This window comes from Catharus ustulatus, chromosome 11 (genome assembly GCF_009819885.2).
Source record: "Catharus ustulatus isolate bCatUst1 chromosome 11, bCatUst1.pri.v2, whole genome shotgun sequence".
Classification (NCBI taxonomy): domain Eukaryota; kingdom Metazoa; phylum Chordata; class Aves; order Passeriformes; family Turdidae; genus Catharus; species Catharus ustulatus.
The window spans coordinates 9510541-9527016 of record NC_046231.1 but is presented as its reverse complement, the minus strand read 5'-3'; the positions used below and the strand labels follow the sequence as shown (position 1 = coordinate 9527016).

The following is a 16476-nucleotide window of genomic DNA, read 5'->3' as shown; positions in this document are numbered from 1 at the left end:
TAGACTGCTTGGCCCTTCCCACACAAAAAGTGGATTTTTAGACCACTATACTAAATGGGTAAAGAGAAACAAGAATGAACAAAAATATTTCTCTCCATTATAGCAAATTGATTATATTTAGAGGGGAAGTATGCTGCATGACTTCTGAGGGGCTTCTGGTATGCAGAATTTCTGCTGGGATCTCTGGGTTAATCAAGTACAAAAATGGAAACTATTATATTTTTCCACAGAGAGGAAAACAAATGCTCATTGAGTATTATCCAAAGAGCCAGCACATGCCATACTCAGATTTATTTGTCTTTTGCTCATTGGACACTATGGGTGGTTTTTCCAGGGTGAAAATCCCAATTCTTTTTTATCAAGCAGCCAATGCAACAAAGGATATTAGGAAGAGAAAATTTAATAGATTGCACAAAATATTTCCATTCAAAATATTAAAAAGCAAACAGTCAAGCCCACATATGTATGCTGAAGTCACACATCTACCTGCAGAATACTTCATGGATCTCCAGTAGGAGATTAACAGTAATTTATAACATTCAGAGAAACCAATGGGTCTGAAAAAAGAATGAGAGCACTGAAGTATTCCTCAGCCCTTACAGAACATATATGAGACTGAGAAAGTCCCTATTCCAGCTATTATTTTCTATTTTTAAGGAATACTGGTAGTACAGGGATGACCTTATTTTTCTCATATTAGCATAATTATCATCACAAGACTAGTTAACAAATTAGAGATTTTTGTAGAAGACACTAATGGGTTTTTCCATTAGAGTTAATTTAATAGAATGGAAAAAAAAAAACCCCAGCCACCAACCACACCCAAAAACCCCTAAACTACCAGCCTCCCCTCAGAAAAAACAAAACAAAACAAAAACAAACCAGAGAACACCCCCAAAACCAAAGACTTTAATAAAATGGAAAGATTCAGTCTGAGTCTTTGTAGCTTGCATGAGAGGGCATTATTTGACTCCCCTTAAAACCATGAGAAAAATTATAATTTCTCTTAATATTTCTATTAGACATGAAGTCACCATTTCTAATGACTGGAATGATGGCCACAGATACAGACAGGCCCTACTCCTCTATCCATTGGTTTCATTGCTCTTTCTGTATCCTGAGTATCACAAACACAGTGAAAATCAACAAATTTCGAGGGTCAGGCTGATAAATGGTTGCCCCAAAAAAGCCAATATCCTTCCCCAAGCCAGTGATTGGTGCTGAGTTCTGAATGCAGATATAACCTCAAACCTTTTTATTCATCAGAGCATAGGAGTAAAAAAATCTAAAAAGGCAAAGAACAAGTCACAAAGGAAACATAAGAGGAAAAATTGGGTATTTAATGTAAGATATAAAGAACAATTTTAGCATTAAAAATGCATGAAGAGAAACATCAATACCAGTTTATTACCTTTCCCTTGGAAAAAGATAAATACAAATGTCTCATTTGTACTTTGTTTGTAGTCTGATTTCTACATACAGCAGGATGTTTTTATTGCAACATCAGCTCTGTTTGATCACATACATTTTTGAATCATTCTTATTTGGAACGCAAAAGGAACTTCACTTGCTATCTGCTCAAAAGCTGCTCTAGAAGAGATTTCTTTTTTTTCTGTTTAGTCCTGACAAGCAACTTTCTTGTGTGCTCATTCCTGCACAGCCGCTCACCAAAGAAACTCAATTTTAGAAGGAAGAACTGATTAAAAAAAAATTAAAAAAAAAAAAAAGAAGCTAGTGTTTATGAAGTATAATTACATTCAGAGAGCTCAATATAAAACCTCACGGATCAAAACACATTAGTTCAATTATCCAAGTTTCAAGTCCGATTACCAATATTCGTGTGAAGATAATTACAGCGCAGCTGTCAGTTTTAAAAAGGCCTGCTGTACATAATGAATTGTCCTCTTATGGCTTATGGAATGAAGGGAAATGGTATTAGCCAAGTTTTGTAATATACATATTAGAGCAGGAAAAGCTATCTCTCACTAAACCAAAAAGGACTGAGAACCGGTCATCTTTACGACAGAAAAAGCAGAAGTTTAATAACATACAGTAATGTTAATTTATAATTTGCCATCCCAATAATTTTGCTTTCATAATGGGTGTATCTCTTCAAGAAGCATGACTAGATGTGAATTTCAAATTATAAGGACTACAGAATAAGTCATACAGGCTCTAGGAGGAAATCAAAGCAGCATTAAGTTCTGAAGACATTGTTAAATCCAGAAGAAATTTCACTAAAATGGAATTTGAATGCTCTAGCAGTGATCTGTCATTCTGTAGAACCCAAGGGAAGTTCTACCAACTAAGTATGCACTTTATTTACAATTTTTAAACATTTGAATGAAAAAAGCCCAATCAGTCCATCAGTAAAATTTGTCCCCATCTATGTGTGTCTTACAAACTTAATTTAACACTGTGGATTCATTTGGAAACTCTCTGGACATGAGGTAAAATGCTTTAAACACAATTATTTGGAATCAAACGAAATGGTTGTGGGTGGACCAGTCACTTCTTTTCCACTATCTCACTTTTATAACATGGTGAAAAGCAAGAATAATGCTACTGACTTCTTTTTGTAAATCACCTCCAGGTCTACAGGTAAAAAACTAACTGAAAAAATTTCATCTCTCTGTTAAATCCAGATATAAATCCAGGAGACATTAAAGGGAAATTTTCCAAGAATGAGAAAAGGTCCATATTAAGCTTTTCTCACCAGAACACTGGACCTTTGTGAAGAAAAGCTGACTGGTTTGAATGCATTTTCATCATTTCACTAAAGGGCACTGGTAAAGATCTGCCTCTTCCTCAGACTGCCCATTTTGTCCCTGCTCCAGCAATGTACTTCACATACTTTTAACTGAAAACATGTCTCTTATTCATTTTAATTGAAACTATTCAAATGTTTAATGTTCCCCCAAGTTAAGTCATTTGCTGGAACAGGAGCAGAGTTGCTTAGCAAAGGACACTATCAGGTACACTATGTCTACCCATCTCCCAGGGGCCAAGAGAATAAGAAATTCTCTGTCATATTAAGAGACTAAAATTCCTTTTTTGTGGCCAGGATTATCTATGAGCTGCTATTGTTGATCATTCTTGCTCAAAAAACCCCTCATAAATTGCACCTGGATTCAACAAAAGATAACCAAGAAGATAACCAGGGCTTATACAAATGACCCTGGAACAGTTTGCATAAAGGGGAAGATTTGGAATCGTGCATACTACTTATTTCTATCTTTGGTCACATGTAAAGAGCTGAAAATGATCAATCTATTTGGTCCCTTGTTGAAAGAATTTTTTTTGGCCCAGGTTCAAGCCCGAATGTAGCAACCTCCAGACCTCAGAACAGTATAATATTCAATCCCTGCACAGATTTGGTTTCAGTTAAGCTATAGTCTGCTCTTGTAGCAGGGAGAGGTAGAATTTGGCTGTAACATATTCTCAAAGTACAGTCAAATTAAACTCTTTGGTGTACCACATAATCACAAGCAATTATTGTATACATACTTGAAAGCATATTCTCGTTATGTTCAGCACATGGAACCCCCGCTGACATTAATGAGAATTCCATGCCTGAATGTAAAAGACACCCATGTGTGTGGGTTTGGGTTTTGTGTGTTATTCCCCTATTTTTGAGAGTCACAAAAATCTTGTAATGAAGACTTAGCCTTGGGTCTTGAAAGACCTGGATTCAATCTGCCACTAGGTTCTTGTGAGACTTCAAGCAAGCTATTTCATTTTTCTAGTCTCTGTTCCACAAACATTAACAAATACAATACTACTTCCTCACCTCACTCCTCCTTCTTGCCGTCTCTATCTCATCTTCCTATTTGAAACTCTGGGCTTGGCCTGTAACATTTTGTCTGCCCGTTCTTGTGGGTGAGGGGCACAGATTTCACTCAACTATTCAAAGCATTATCAGAGTAGAGACAATAAAAAAAGCTTTGTAATGATGTTCATGTTAAAAACCCTGAACAGTCACCACATTTGGCAACATCAAAAGAAATTTGTTTCAGACTTACAGAAAAATATTCTGCCCTCAGTTGGTGTCTAAGGCCACTACACTTTCAGTATTTGCCCTTTGGCTTTCAAACAGTTTTTAGCAATTGTCACAGGCACCAGCATTACATCTAAGATAGAAAAAACCTTTCCAGTTGATTATCTAAAGGCATGGGAGCCAGAAAGCACACATCACAAAAATCAATGACAGCACATAGCATAAATCCCAAGTAAAAGACATCCTTCTAGACGAAGTATTATTTAATTTGGGCAGAAATAGTTCTCAAAAAGGACTATATCCTAATCTATACATCCTCTTATTTGGCTTGAAGACATCCTGATAATAAAAAATACACACAGGTATGCTTTGACAGTCATTCTTTATGGTCCTCCAGAGAACATCATCAGTGTTATTTATACTTGGAGGGGAAAAGCAGAGATCAGCTCAATATTCATGAAAACAATAGAAGGGTATAGTTAGTACTGTTGGAAAGAATGTCAGCAAGCAACCTTGCTATTTGGTTAGCTTAACTCTGAAAAGCAGGAAAGAAGCCAGAACAATATACATTTGCAGGGGTTTATTTTGACAATGTGTTTAGTTGTTCAGTTGTTTCAGATATTTTTCCTCCTCAAATGCCAGTACTATTTTTTAAAGGCTAATCTCAGGTATTAAACAACAACCAGCTTAAAAAACGGTACAGTAGATCTGGAAACAGTAAACTACTGGTGGGATTGTTCCTAGGAGGGAAGGGTCCATGGAAACTGCTGTTTAAGTTGGCAGGACACCTCTACTTCATAGCAGAGAAAATGTTCCTGTTATAAAACACTTCTCTTGTTGGAAGCCCTGCACAGAAAGGGGCAGCTGTACTTTGCTTACCTCACGTGTGACTCTTCCGTTGTTATCAAAGTCATACAGTGTGAAGGTCCATTCTTGCCTGTTATCTTCCTCTACAGATACATCACATTGCAATTCCTAAGAAACATGCAAAGAGCAGCTGATTACCTAAAGCAAAAGGCCTGTTTGCAGAGGAGCTCTCTGTAGGAGGCTGCTTGCTTTCTTCCTTGCTCCCTCCCTCGTGGGGAGCTCTCAGGACATGTCCTGGAGACGCCTCTGTCCACCACAGCGAAGAGGTCCCACCATAATCACACAACACTCCTGACTCTCTGGGCTACACCTCAGGGAATTCACTACTTGCTTTCTACTACACTGTAGAAAACAGGAAAAGGTGCAAGAATACTATTCCCTGAAGCTCTTGAAACATGGTTAGATTGTGAGAAGGAGAACTTGTGCTTAACTCAGGAAGAGGAAGACAACAGAAGCAGACTCACAGAAGCAGGTGGCACACCACAGGGCCAGGAGCAAGGATTAATGCAGTGTGGACACAAATCCCCACCAGAGAGACCTGGTGCCTGGTGTCCTCGACACAGATATTTTTGACAGGCAAAGGTTGTCAGAGTTAGTGCAGTACAACATCATGCCACTGAAGCTCCTGAAACAGAGCCTGCCTTGGAACTGGCAAGAACAACCTGGGAGTAGTGCCTGCTCCTTGTTTTAACTATGCTTCTGTTACAGAGAATGTGATCTGTGGAAAGCCTGAAAGAATCAATTTGTTAAAGGGGAAAAAAATGCTCAAACCAAAACCAAGAACAAAGGATGCACTCTGACTGACTCCAGTCACCTGGGTGCAAATCATTTGCTGTCTCTCAAGCCCTGTGCAATCAGAATTATCCAGAGCCACACAAAGGCAAAACAGAGAGTTACAGTGCAATTAAAATGAAAGTCACTGTATGCAAGTAAAATAAACAGCCCCAAATAGCTTCAGCATGATAGACCTCAAAACACCTGGTTGATCTTCTGACTTGAAACCAATTCCCCGCAGCATCCTGGGCACCCTGGCCCCTGCCGAGTTCAAAGCAGCCTCCTCTCAGTCGTAACAAGCCCGGCTGAGAGCTGCCAAGTGCCCCACACTCCACTGTGGAAACACAGCTTCGTGTTACATAAACATTCCCGGCACCTTTAAAAGCCAAATCACTTTCACCTCAGATTTAGACCTCTTGTCGCAACACTTGCGTTTCTGATTCTTTCATACTTCGAAGCATTTACCAGCCTCTGGGCTCCCAGCTTACATTGCTGGAAAACTTTCATTTGTAGAACAAGGGGAAAAAAATATCAATACTTGGTTTCTTGCCACACATTAATACTTCCCTGTCCCACATTGCCTAACATAACATCTTTATGTGAGGATGTCTCTGCTTAGTTAAGAGCCATGGAAACCTTCCCTGCATTAGTCACGGTGCCTAGAACCAAGTGCTAACCTTTATGGCATGCCAAGAACTACTTGGGAACAAACGCAGCTTTGCTGGTACAGTGCAGCTCCAGCTACTCTGGCACCAGCCATGTTGACAGGTGTCCTCCAACGTTCAAATGTCAGGGCACTGTTAATTGCAATTCATCATGCCTTTCCTGTCTGCAAAAGTCTGGTACTAGAGACAGAATATGAAATGGGCCTAGAAAGAGTTATAGCTGTGCAAGGGGAGAAAAAAATTTTTAAAAAAAGAAGAAAAGTCGCCTCCCCAGAAGGCACACAAGGAACATCTGAACTACCCATGGGAAACCTCCCCCTAATCTGCTTTAAAACAATAACAACAAAAATTGTACCAGACTGTACCAGGAAAAGAACACTCCAGCCACAATGCAAGGTGCCTGCATGGTCTTTTAAACATCAATCAAAGAAAGAAAGACAAAGGTCATTACTTAGGATGACAGCACCAAAAGGCAGATGTTTGCCATATCTGCTGGAGTGCAGAGATGAATATTTGTGCTGGTTTTTGCTGGTGCCAGAATATCTTCCTCCTCATCAAGACAAACAACCCACTAGCTGGGTGACTGCATGTTTCCATACTCATATTTATGAAAACACTCCCTACAGAAGCAAAATCTGCCAACTACACACAATGTCTGACAGTTATATGATGTTTGCAAGTCTATAAGGAAATAGCCCATAGAACTCATCATCCTGCCTCTCCTTTGCCAGGTGATCAGATGGATTTCCCACGTAGCAGGTCAGGGTTATTTCACTTTGGAGACCTGGGCACAGAAGATCAATCATTGCAGAAGCTGTCACAGGCATCTTTTACATTAGGCAGATTTAACCAAGTGCAATAGTCCATGAAAGTCAATCTAAAGATTTGATAATATGATAGTTGGCTTTATAGATAAAGGGTTAAACTGAAAGTTTCCTCTTACTATGCATTTCAGATCCTGCAGAGAAATAATCATTATTTGATTCCCTCCAAACCTGGAAATAAGTGTCACTAATCACCTCATATGGAGTACCCAGAGTAAGGCACTGATTTGTGCCAGTTCTGATGCCTCCTGTACCCACTACAAACATTGGGAGCAATAAACATGCATCAGATGACACTATTAGGTCCACAGGTTATTTTTCTACCATAATTATGTCAGTACAGTGAAACTTTAAAATACAAAGGACTTACTTCAAATTTCAGTTGCTTCTTGGAACTTGTGCGTGTGTCACTTTCTTTTTCTGCTTTCTTTTCATCTCCGCTGCAAACTCCATCTGTCTTCTCTGGAGGCAAAGCCACTGCGAAAAGCATATTTAAGAAAAAATGCTTATAAGGAAATGTCAAAGCAGTCTCATATTTGCAAATCTGTCTTTATATTTAGGGTGAAATTGGTATCAGCAAACTTGTATGAGAGGATCATTATACTTGATTTGCTTTTGTGTTCACTACACATCTGGGATAATTTCAGCAGACAATCTACCAACAGCTTTCAGTACACAACCTCTCCTAGAAACATCACTAGAGTCACAGGAAGTTCAAACACAGTATTATGAGAATATAAAATAGCAGAACTGTTACTGCAAATAAGTTGAATAATTTGCAAAATATTGAAAGTTTCTGACATATTGCAAAAACCCATCACATTCACCAGCAGTGAGTGAAGTAATGAAGCTGAAATAAAGCCCTCATTCTGTTCCAGTTTCACTCTTCAAACACACACAAAGCTTCATGCCTTCCAAGAAGGTAACACTACCTGCCAAAAAGGTTAAGCTGCATTTTTTCAATATGCATGAAATAGCATATTTCACTCGAGTTTCAAGTTAAAACATCAGGCACTTGCATAAATCAATAAAACTCATATAGAGCATCAATATTAATATATCACAACATAACATATATCAGATATATAACAGAAAAATAAACACTTCTCATGTGGATTAAAAGACAAATGCCTGGAACTTAATAGCTGTTCCTTTGGTTTCTGTAAGGGCATTCAGCCTTGCACATGATGAAACCCTATATCTGAAGAAAACTAATTCTGTCTTCATTAGCATTATGAAAATATACAAAGACTTTTTAACTCTACTCTCAGACTTTAGACGTGACTTTTAACACATCCACACACCTCTGCCAATGTTATACCCATACTCCATTACATATAGCAGCGATCCTTCCAACTCCCCAAAACCCAGCAAAATTGCAAAAACACAGGTCCTAAAGTCAGCATTTTCCTCTCTTGCACTGCAGCATTTGCATCTACCCAAAGCCTTTATCCTAAAGCTATATTAGGAACTGTTTCCTGGGGATGCCTTTGGCAGTAGCATCTCATTAAGGGCCAGTTCAATCGAGACAGATTCCATACAAAAAAGGTGACATGATGGTTCCCTCCAGTTCAAGGTGACCCATTTCAAACTGGGTTTACTGTCTCTCTTTACTGGTGTGCCACACTGCTGAGCTGCCTCCCAACCATTCTTACAGGAAACCAAGTCACTAACGTGCTAGAAGTTAAGATATTCTATTAGCCATCTTCCAGGACTTTCCTTCATGTTTAAAATAGAAAAATAAGCCTCAAGAAAACAACCAATCAACAACAACATCCAAAAAACAAGACCAAACAAACAAAATAAAAAACCCACAGAAAAGCTCTTACAAATCCCATTACCATAGCTTTATACTCTCAGAAATTCCAGAGGATTTCTGCCCCAACATTCACATTGTCACACTGCAATACATACCACAGTCTCCTTTATTTGTTTAAATATAACATTATTCTATTACTTTTGTTTGTTTGTTTTCAAAACTGTGGTATGCTATATAAGATGGATGTACAGTAAAGAAAAGGGAATAAAGTAGAAATGCTGACCTTGGGAATTTCCTGTCTGATACTTACTGGTGGTTTTGATGTTACACACACATAATTTGCATTACACTGATGCAATAGTGTTTATTGTACACATACTGACATGTTGACATACTTTGATTTCTACTCCAAATCATGTTAGGATTCCTTATACCAAATATAAGCTAAGTAGGAAGGTCAGACAAAGGAAGACAAAGCAGTTTCACAGCAGTTTCTTCCCCGATTCTTTTAAGCCGGTGTTATTGAACAAGCAGGGATTGTTTCTTAGGAGGTTTTTGTATAGTGTTTATCACAGGTAAGACAAGTATTAAAATAAGTATTATTTCCAATAATAACTTTAAATTATATCTGACAAAGTGCCTTTGCTTTATACTCACTTTACCCATAAATACAACTCCACATTCCTAGAAGTTCAAAGTTAAGGTCACAAAAAGACCCCCATACAGCAAAAGACAACATTTGTTTGTCTACTTCAGTCAAGCTTTGTTGCTTCATTCTAATATCAACAAGGAAGGAAAAGGTAAGCTGGGCCTTAATAACAAGAACAGTTACACTGATAGTGGTTCTTCATGGCTATTAGACACACCTCTGGATCTTCAGTGCCTCCTCTGTACCAGTGATTGCTACACATGCACAGTTAGAACCTGATAAAAACTTCTGTAAAAGAGCCTTTTGCAATCCCTCCCAGTCTTGCTCTAGGGAATGTGAAATAAATGAAAGTTGGGCTGGTATGACCCATAGCTTCTTTGGGACAGTGAATAGCCATTTGGAAAAAAAATATCTACTCCTTTTATCATTCATTCTTTTAAATGCTTAGAAGTACATGACAGTCAAAAGACTTCTACAGTGGTCTTTTATGTGCTGAGGGTCAGCATCCCAAATGACAGTGGCATGGCAGACTGCACTAGGCATAGCACTGTGAGGAGATCTTGCACTGTGAGGCAACTATTCCCTGCCACAGTGCCCTTTGTTGGGTGTTCAGTCAAAACAAAGTGTCTTACACAGCATTCCCACCTTCCCACCACCATGCTCCTGCACTGTGCTGAAAGCCTCTGGCACAAGCATAGAGCACCAGAGTTCCCCAGTCCACCAGGTGCTTCAGAGAGGAGCAGCACAGAGTTACTCCTGCTGCCAGAAACAGCCCTTCCCCTGGCACATTTAACAACCCTTCTGGATGTACAGTTCATGTGCTCACACAGGAAGCTTTCACTTTAATGTATAATTTATGTAACAGAGGAAAAAACGTGCACTGACAAATTAGCCTTCTCAAAAAACAAGGGTTCAACTATTGGGGAAGGAGGGAATACATCTTGCAGTACACTCCTTGGGAGACTTTAAATACTGTTTGCCAGAAATTATCCTCTTTGAGCTTTGCTGACCTTTGATCTGAAGAACTTACTGGCCTTGCTGCTCCAGGGAATTATCCTTTGAAATCAGTTACTCATTTTGGAGCTCAGATGAAATGGGGAAATCTGGTGATCTCATCCTGATGTCAAGTTCCATTCAGCAAAGAAAAATGAAATCTAACTGAGGAAACTTTAAAGGGCAATATGGAGATACTAAAATAGTATTTACGAGTGATCAAATAATGTGTCTGTGCATATATCCCCATGTGCCTTATCCAAACCCAGTGAACATTTTAAAATACATACTGTTTTGTCTGAGAAGAGAAGGAGAAGTCTTTGGTATCTTGCTGCTATACTTAGTTTTGACTATTGACATGTGCTCAATTTCATGAGGGATACAAACACATGCAGAGCCTACTTATAAATAAAATGAGAATGTCTGCTTGGGACAGTTAAAACTGGCAGCCTGTAAACAGAGATCCACCAGTGAGCCACATGCCAAGGTTCAGATATATTCACAATGTGAACTTCCTTTCAGCTCTGCCAATGATATTAAACCAGACCAGACAAGATAGCTATCTCAAAGGAGTGTGGAGAATTAATAGACTTGTGTTTCCAAAGTCTAGGTCATCAGAAATAGGTCTGCATACAATGCATCATCTGTGCAAAAATACTTACCTACCTCCCTGCTCAGATAACAAGTCCTGACAAAAAGAACATGCTCCACAGACAAATACACAGAGAAACATACCCTTGTTGTGGGAATCCACAACTGGAAGGAAAAAAAAGTATATGCATTGCTTCTCATGGGAATAACCATATGCTCTCAAAAACAATGTTCCCCAACAGAATGTTTCATGAATTGAAATATTGCATATGTTTTCTTTATTATGTTCTTTTCTTGCTCATTATTAATGGTCTTGTATTCACTTCTATAACCTTAAGACACTATAAAAATGCGTCTGGACAATATTTGAAATTGGAAAGACAATAAAGGAAAAATATTAACTTGGAAAAATTGTGAAATACCATTCTTTCACAAAAAACAAACTGACTGGCTTAAGTGTACTAGCAGATGTTTCTCTCTACAATTGCTAATTACTACCACCCAATTGCTCATAATTGAAGTGGGGGAGGAAAAGAGTGAGAGAATGAACACCAGTTTAAAAATATTAAGACTCGTCCCAGAAGAATAAAGCCTTTTTTTCAGGGTTTGGGTTTTTTTTTTTTCATTCTTAAGGAAAGGGGGTAATAATTCAAAATGCTCCTTAGGAATCACCAAAATATCCCAGAAATGAGGTAAACTGATTGCTGTGCTCTGTGTATTGAATGAGGTTAGAATAGCAAGCTTCAGACAGACAAAATATTTTTCTTTTGCCTTTATCCTGCATCTGACAATAAGGGAGGAAAAAGAAAACATCAAAACAGAGCTGCACTCAGGTGGAAAAGTGACTGTTGAAACTTCCACGCTCACTCAGGTGGCATGTCATTCCACATTTCTGAAAGGCTCATTCCAGCAAAGGACCATGTGCTTTGTCAAAAGATCTGCCTGCTCAAAGTAAGGACAGCTTCACTCTAATTTTCAACCACACTTTGCATTTTAGTCAGATGGATTGACAGGATCTTGAGCCTAGAATCAAAGGGTCCAACTCTGCTGAATGTCAAAGTCTAGGCTACCAACTCCAAATTTTGCACAGCAGTTAGGAGAACTCAGGCTAAATAGACAAACACCTTCAGAACCTCTTTGGAAGGACAGCCATTCCAAAAGGTATGTGATTGTTGTATCACCTTAATTCAAAAAGCAGAACTAGGGGAGAAGCTGTGCATTTCCACAGTGGTGAATTATGACTGGACATTAGCAGTAATGTCTTTACCCTATCTTAATGTCAGGGTCATTACTGGGAGAAACCAGAGCAAAGGTAAAATTAGAGAATTGACAGAAATGCCGCCTATGGAATTCAGCACCTGCCATACATGAAACCAAACCTCTGAAGTGAGATATTATTAGACTTCCTCTCATTTTGGATAGACTGGAGTCCACAGCAATTCTTTAAAACTACGACCAGAAGCAAAGGGACAGAATTATCTATACATGGGGAAAAGAACAACAAACCACACACTAGAATCTGAGACACGTGGGGGAGTAGGGAAAGCAAAATTTAAAAATTACCTATTAAGACAAGGAGGGGAAGTCATAAGCACTTCTATAACAAGTCAAATTGAACTTCAGCTGGTGGAATTGAGCTGGCCAAGCTCAGTAGAAAAATTCCTATGGACATCCACAGGGTCAGGGTTTCCCTTCCAATTTACAGACCTAGCAGATGCAGCAGGTCTTGAAGACTATGAGAACCAAAGGGATAGAAAGAGAATTAATTTCACTGTTTTATCTGAGGTCTCTGATGTCTAAGTTATCTGGTTCTGCCAACATTTTTCTCATTGCAAATCAGGTTTGACAAACATTACTGACATTCCTCACTGACTGCGCAACAACCAGAGCAATAACAACCACGTTTGAAAGCCTAAATTGAGGAGAAGTCCTTAAATTAGCAATTACATTCACATTCAGATTTCACTTTTAATTTCTCCTGGAGGCCATGGATTAAGAAACATCACCCCCATTAAACACACGTTGTTTTATTGCCCTGATTTGATTGAAATCTATCCCTGATGGAGATAACTTTGCTTGAGCAAAGGCCCTCTTCTCCAGTGGCAAAGGAACACAGGGACAGTGGGATCAGGGAGAATATTCCTGTTCCACAGCCACCAGAACAAGCACAGAGAAACAGGCTGGTCCTGGGTCACTGCCAGAAGCACATATTTAGCTTTCCCTGACTGAAAGCTGAAGCTGATGAATTAGACACACCCTTCAAAACAACAAAGATCAAGCTGCCTTCTCTGAAACGTATTGTAGGGAAATTAATTGTCCATTTTACATCCAGTGGGACAAGTCAAAACAAATTTAGAGGAAGCTGTACTAGCAGTGCCTCCTACTAATCTGGGATGGGTATTTCAACCTGAAAATATGGAGAGAACCCATTTTCCTCTATGTTGTTGTTTCTTATTGACAATCACAGCACAAATTAAAGGCTCAATTGCACACCATAGGGGAAAATAAAGCCACAGTGTCACAAGACCTCCTGCCAGCACCTGACCAGGAGGAGACAGAGCAGAGGGGTAGTGACTCAGACCTTGTGACAACGTGCAAAAAAAAGAAAAAAAAAAAAAAAATTAAAAAAACCCCAACAAAACAAACCCCAACAAAAACAGACAACCAAAATATGTTTGAAATATTCAGGCATGCTTCTAACTGACAAGACACTACTAGGACAGTGAGGAATGGCTAAACTGAAATTTACTCAAGAATTCAGAGAATAGAATAAAATTTAGTCAAACTCACAGGTCTGCAACACCACCTCCCTTAAAGGCTCAATTCCTTTTGTCAATCCAAATAATTTGACATTTCTAAGTAGAAATAGTTCCTAACTTTGATGCAGATTCACAGGTTTCTATCTAGGTCTGGCTTTTTTGGTTTGCTGTTTTGGGTTTTCGTTTTAGATTTTTTTTTTGCTATTATGATGGGTGGATTTTTTTGCTCTTTCCTTACAAAAAAAGTTTCATACTAAAGATGCAGATACAAAAGACAATATGGTCTCTCTCTGCTAGCCAGGGTGTAACTCATACATGCATAAACACTAAATCTAGATTTCTCACACTCTCTCTGGAGTCAGTTTGCTAAAGGGAGGGAGTTTGCTGAATTTTGCCAGATTATGATTCCCTTTTCCAATTAGTTCCTCAACTGGCTGTGTTTCATCAACAGAAACTGCCAGATTAAATGCCTTACTTGACCATCTTCACCCAAAACACTTTGATGTTCAGTTCTCAAGCTTCAAGATACCTTTTGGATGAAGATCAGACAGCACTAAACAGAATTACTAATTAATTAAGCAAAGTTAAATTTTAAACACTGTTTGTTGTGTTAGCCAAAAGCCTGAACAGAACAGTCTTTTTTTTTTCCTTCCTCATTGGAGATCAAAGAAGATAATTTCTCATTCGCCACCCCTATCTTTAAAAAAAAAAAAGAAAAGAGAAAGGAGGGGAAGATGAAACAGAGAAGAATCTCCGTAAGTTTTGGTCAGAATAGTTCAGGATGATACCTGTAGAAGATTTTTATTTGATCAGTGGACATACCAAAATCCACAGGAACAGAATGCAGCCTGTTGTGTCATTTAACATGGGTAAGTGTTCCTGAAGTGAAAGCTGTCAGTGTCATATGGACCACTTACCACTTTCTTACAGCACTGAATGTCCCTGGGGCTCTGCATGGGCCTGTGAAGTGTTGAATTCTGTCACTGAACAGGGACAGATGGGGACATCAACTGATCACTTGTGACTTAAAAGAAAAAAGACCTCTCTTGTCTAAAGCTGGTCCTACACTGATTTTGGTTAGTAACTGGTAACAATTTTGCTTTTTAAAAAGCCATTCTCGGTGTAAGTCGCAGGCATGCATGTTCACACAAGATTTTCTATCCTAAATTTCCTTTGCCTTTGTCTCTTTGGACTTTTTCCCCCTGAGATTCACAAGGGAAGAGAAAGAAGAAAAGAACCCAGCCCTGCATAACCCTTTATTCAAATGAAGACTGAGTAGGTAATGTTATTAATAATGTAGGCTTTGATATTAACTCGCTCCCATCTAACTTAGATGTTCAATAAGAAAAATGTGTTTCTACCACCTTTGCTGTGATAACAGGGCCTCTAAAGGTACCTGAACTGTGATTTTCAATTCATCAGAATTGCTTCCCGTGAGGATGAATGTCACTCTGACCCTCACAGAACTAACCTTCTATAGAGAGCAATGTTGTCGACCTGTGCTGTAACATTATTTTGGCTGTGATGAATTGTTACAGATCTGACAACTCTTTAATAGTTAATATTCAGTAGTAGGTTCAGTGTTCCCATCCTCACAGCCATACATATTACTCTGGGGAGAAGGAGAATGGAGACTGATTCCCTAAATGACAAGAGAAAAGCATTCTTGTGACTAATAGTAGTCCAGCACATAGATGTGCACATATGTCTCTTTCCCTTCTCATATTTATGCATGGGTGAGGAATGGTACTGAGATGATACACCACATACTGCTAAACATGCAGAGAAATACATTTCATCAAGGCTTGACCCAACCACCTGAAGCCTGCAGACTACACAGAACCAAACTTCAGCTTTATGCCTCCACATCCTTAGGATGGACTCTAACTCCCTCCTAAAAATATCTTTCCTGCACAAGAATCCAGGGCTGCCTTGGCTTCCCTCGGCAGCTCCCATGCCAGCTCAGAGCCCTGAGTGCAGCCCTGGCTGCCAGGCACAGAAATGCTCTCCACTCCTCCAGAGCCCTCTCAAAATTCCTTGGGTAGCAGTGCTTTTACTTCTGGACATTTTGGCTTACAACTACTATTCCTTTCCTCTCTTTCTGTTACCTTTAGAGTTTAAAATCCTTTTTGGTACAAAGTTGAGAACTCTGGATGACGTAGTTTATTGGTGAAAGGACCTGGATTGCTGGATCAGATTTATAAAGCAAGAAAAAGCTGATTGCTGGTAGCTTTATTTTTTTTTCTTTTCTGTAGACTGGGGGTTGGGACTTTCCATCTAACAAGAGCGGCTGGACTCCAAGCTCTTTCAAGAGCAGAAATGTTGCTTCAGGTTCATTTCCACAACCCCACAGTGCTGCATTTATTATTTGCTTTTACTCACAAACTAGTTGTGGTTACAAAAAAAAAGCTTGTCTTCCAAACAAATGACATTTTATCTTTTTCTCCACAGGAGAATAAGGCTGACTGCTACTTGTGCTTTGAGGTTTGGATATGATTGAGATGAAACATCTGTTAAGAAAAAAGGTGTGGGGGGACTTTTTTCTGCTAAAAATATCATGCCTTTTTTTTTTCCACCAAACTTGAAACATGTGATGAA

General features: G+C 39.0%; 1 protein-coding gene across 2 annotated transcripts in view; it reads right to left on the bottom strand.

Annotated features, from left to right (window-relative positions):
• NKD1 (NKD inhibitor of WNT signaling pathway 1) overlaps positions 1–16476 on the bottom strand; it is a 107228-nt gene that overhangs the window by 12365 nt on the left and 78387 nt on the right. Inside the window, exons 5-6 of one of the 2 annotated variants that reach the window (XM_033069742.2) lie at positions 7498–7604; positions 4877–4972 (exon numbers count right to left, since the gene is read on the bottom strand). In XM_033069742.2, the coding sequence (XP_032925633.1) occupies positions 4877–4972; positions 7498–7604 (203 nt within the window). The remainder of the gene's footprint in view (positions 1–4876; positions 4973–7497; positions 7605–16476) is intronic. The other variant, XM_033069743.1, reaches the window with a different exon arrangement.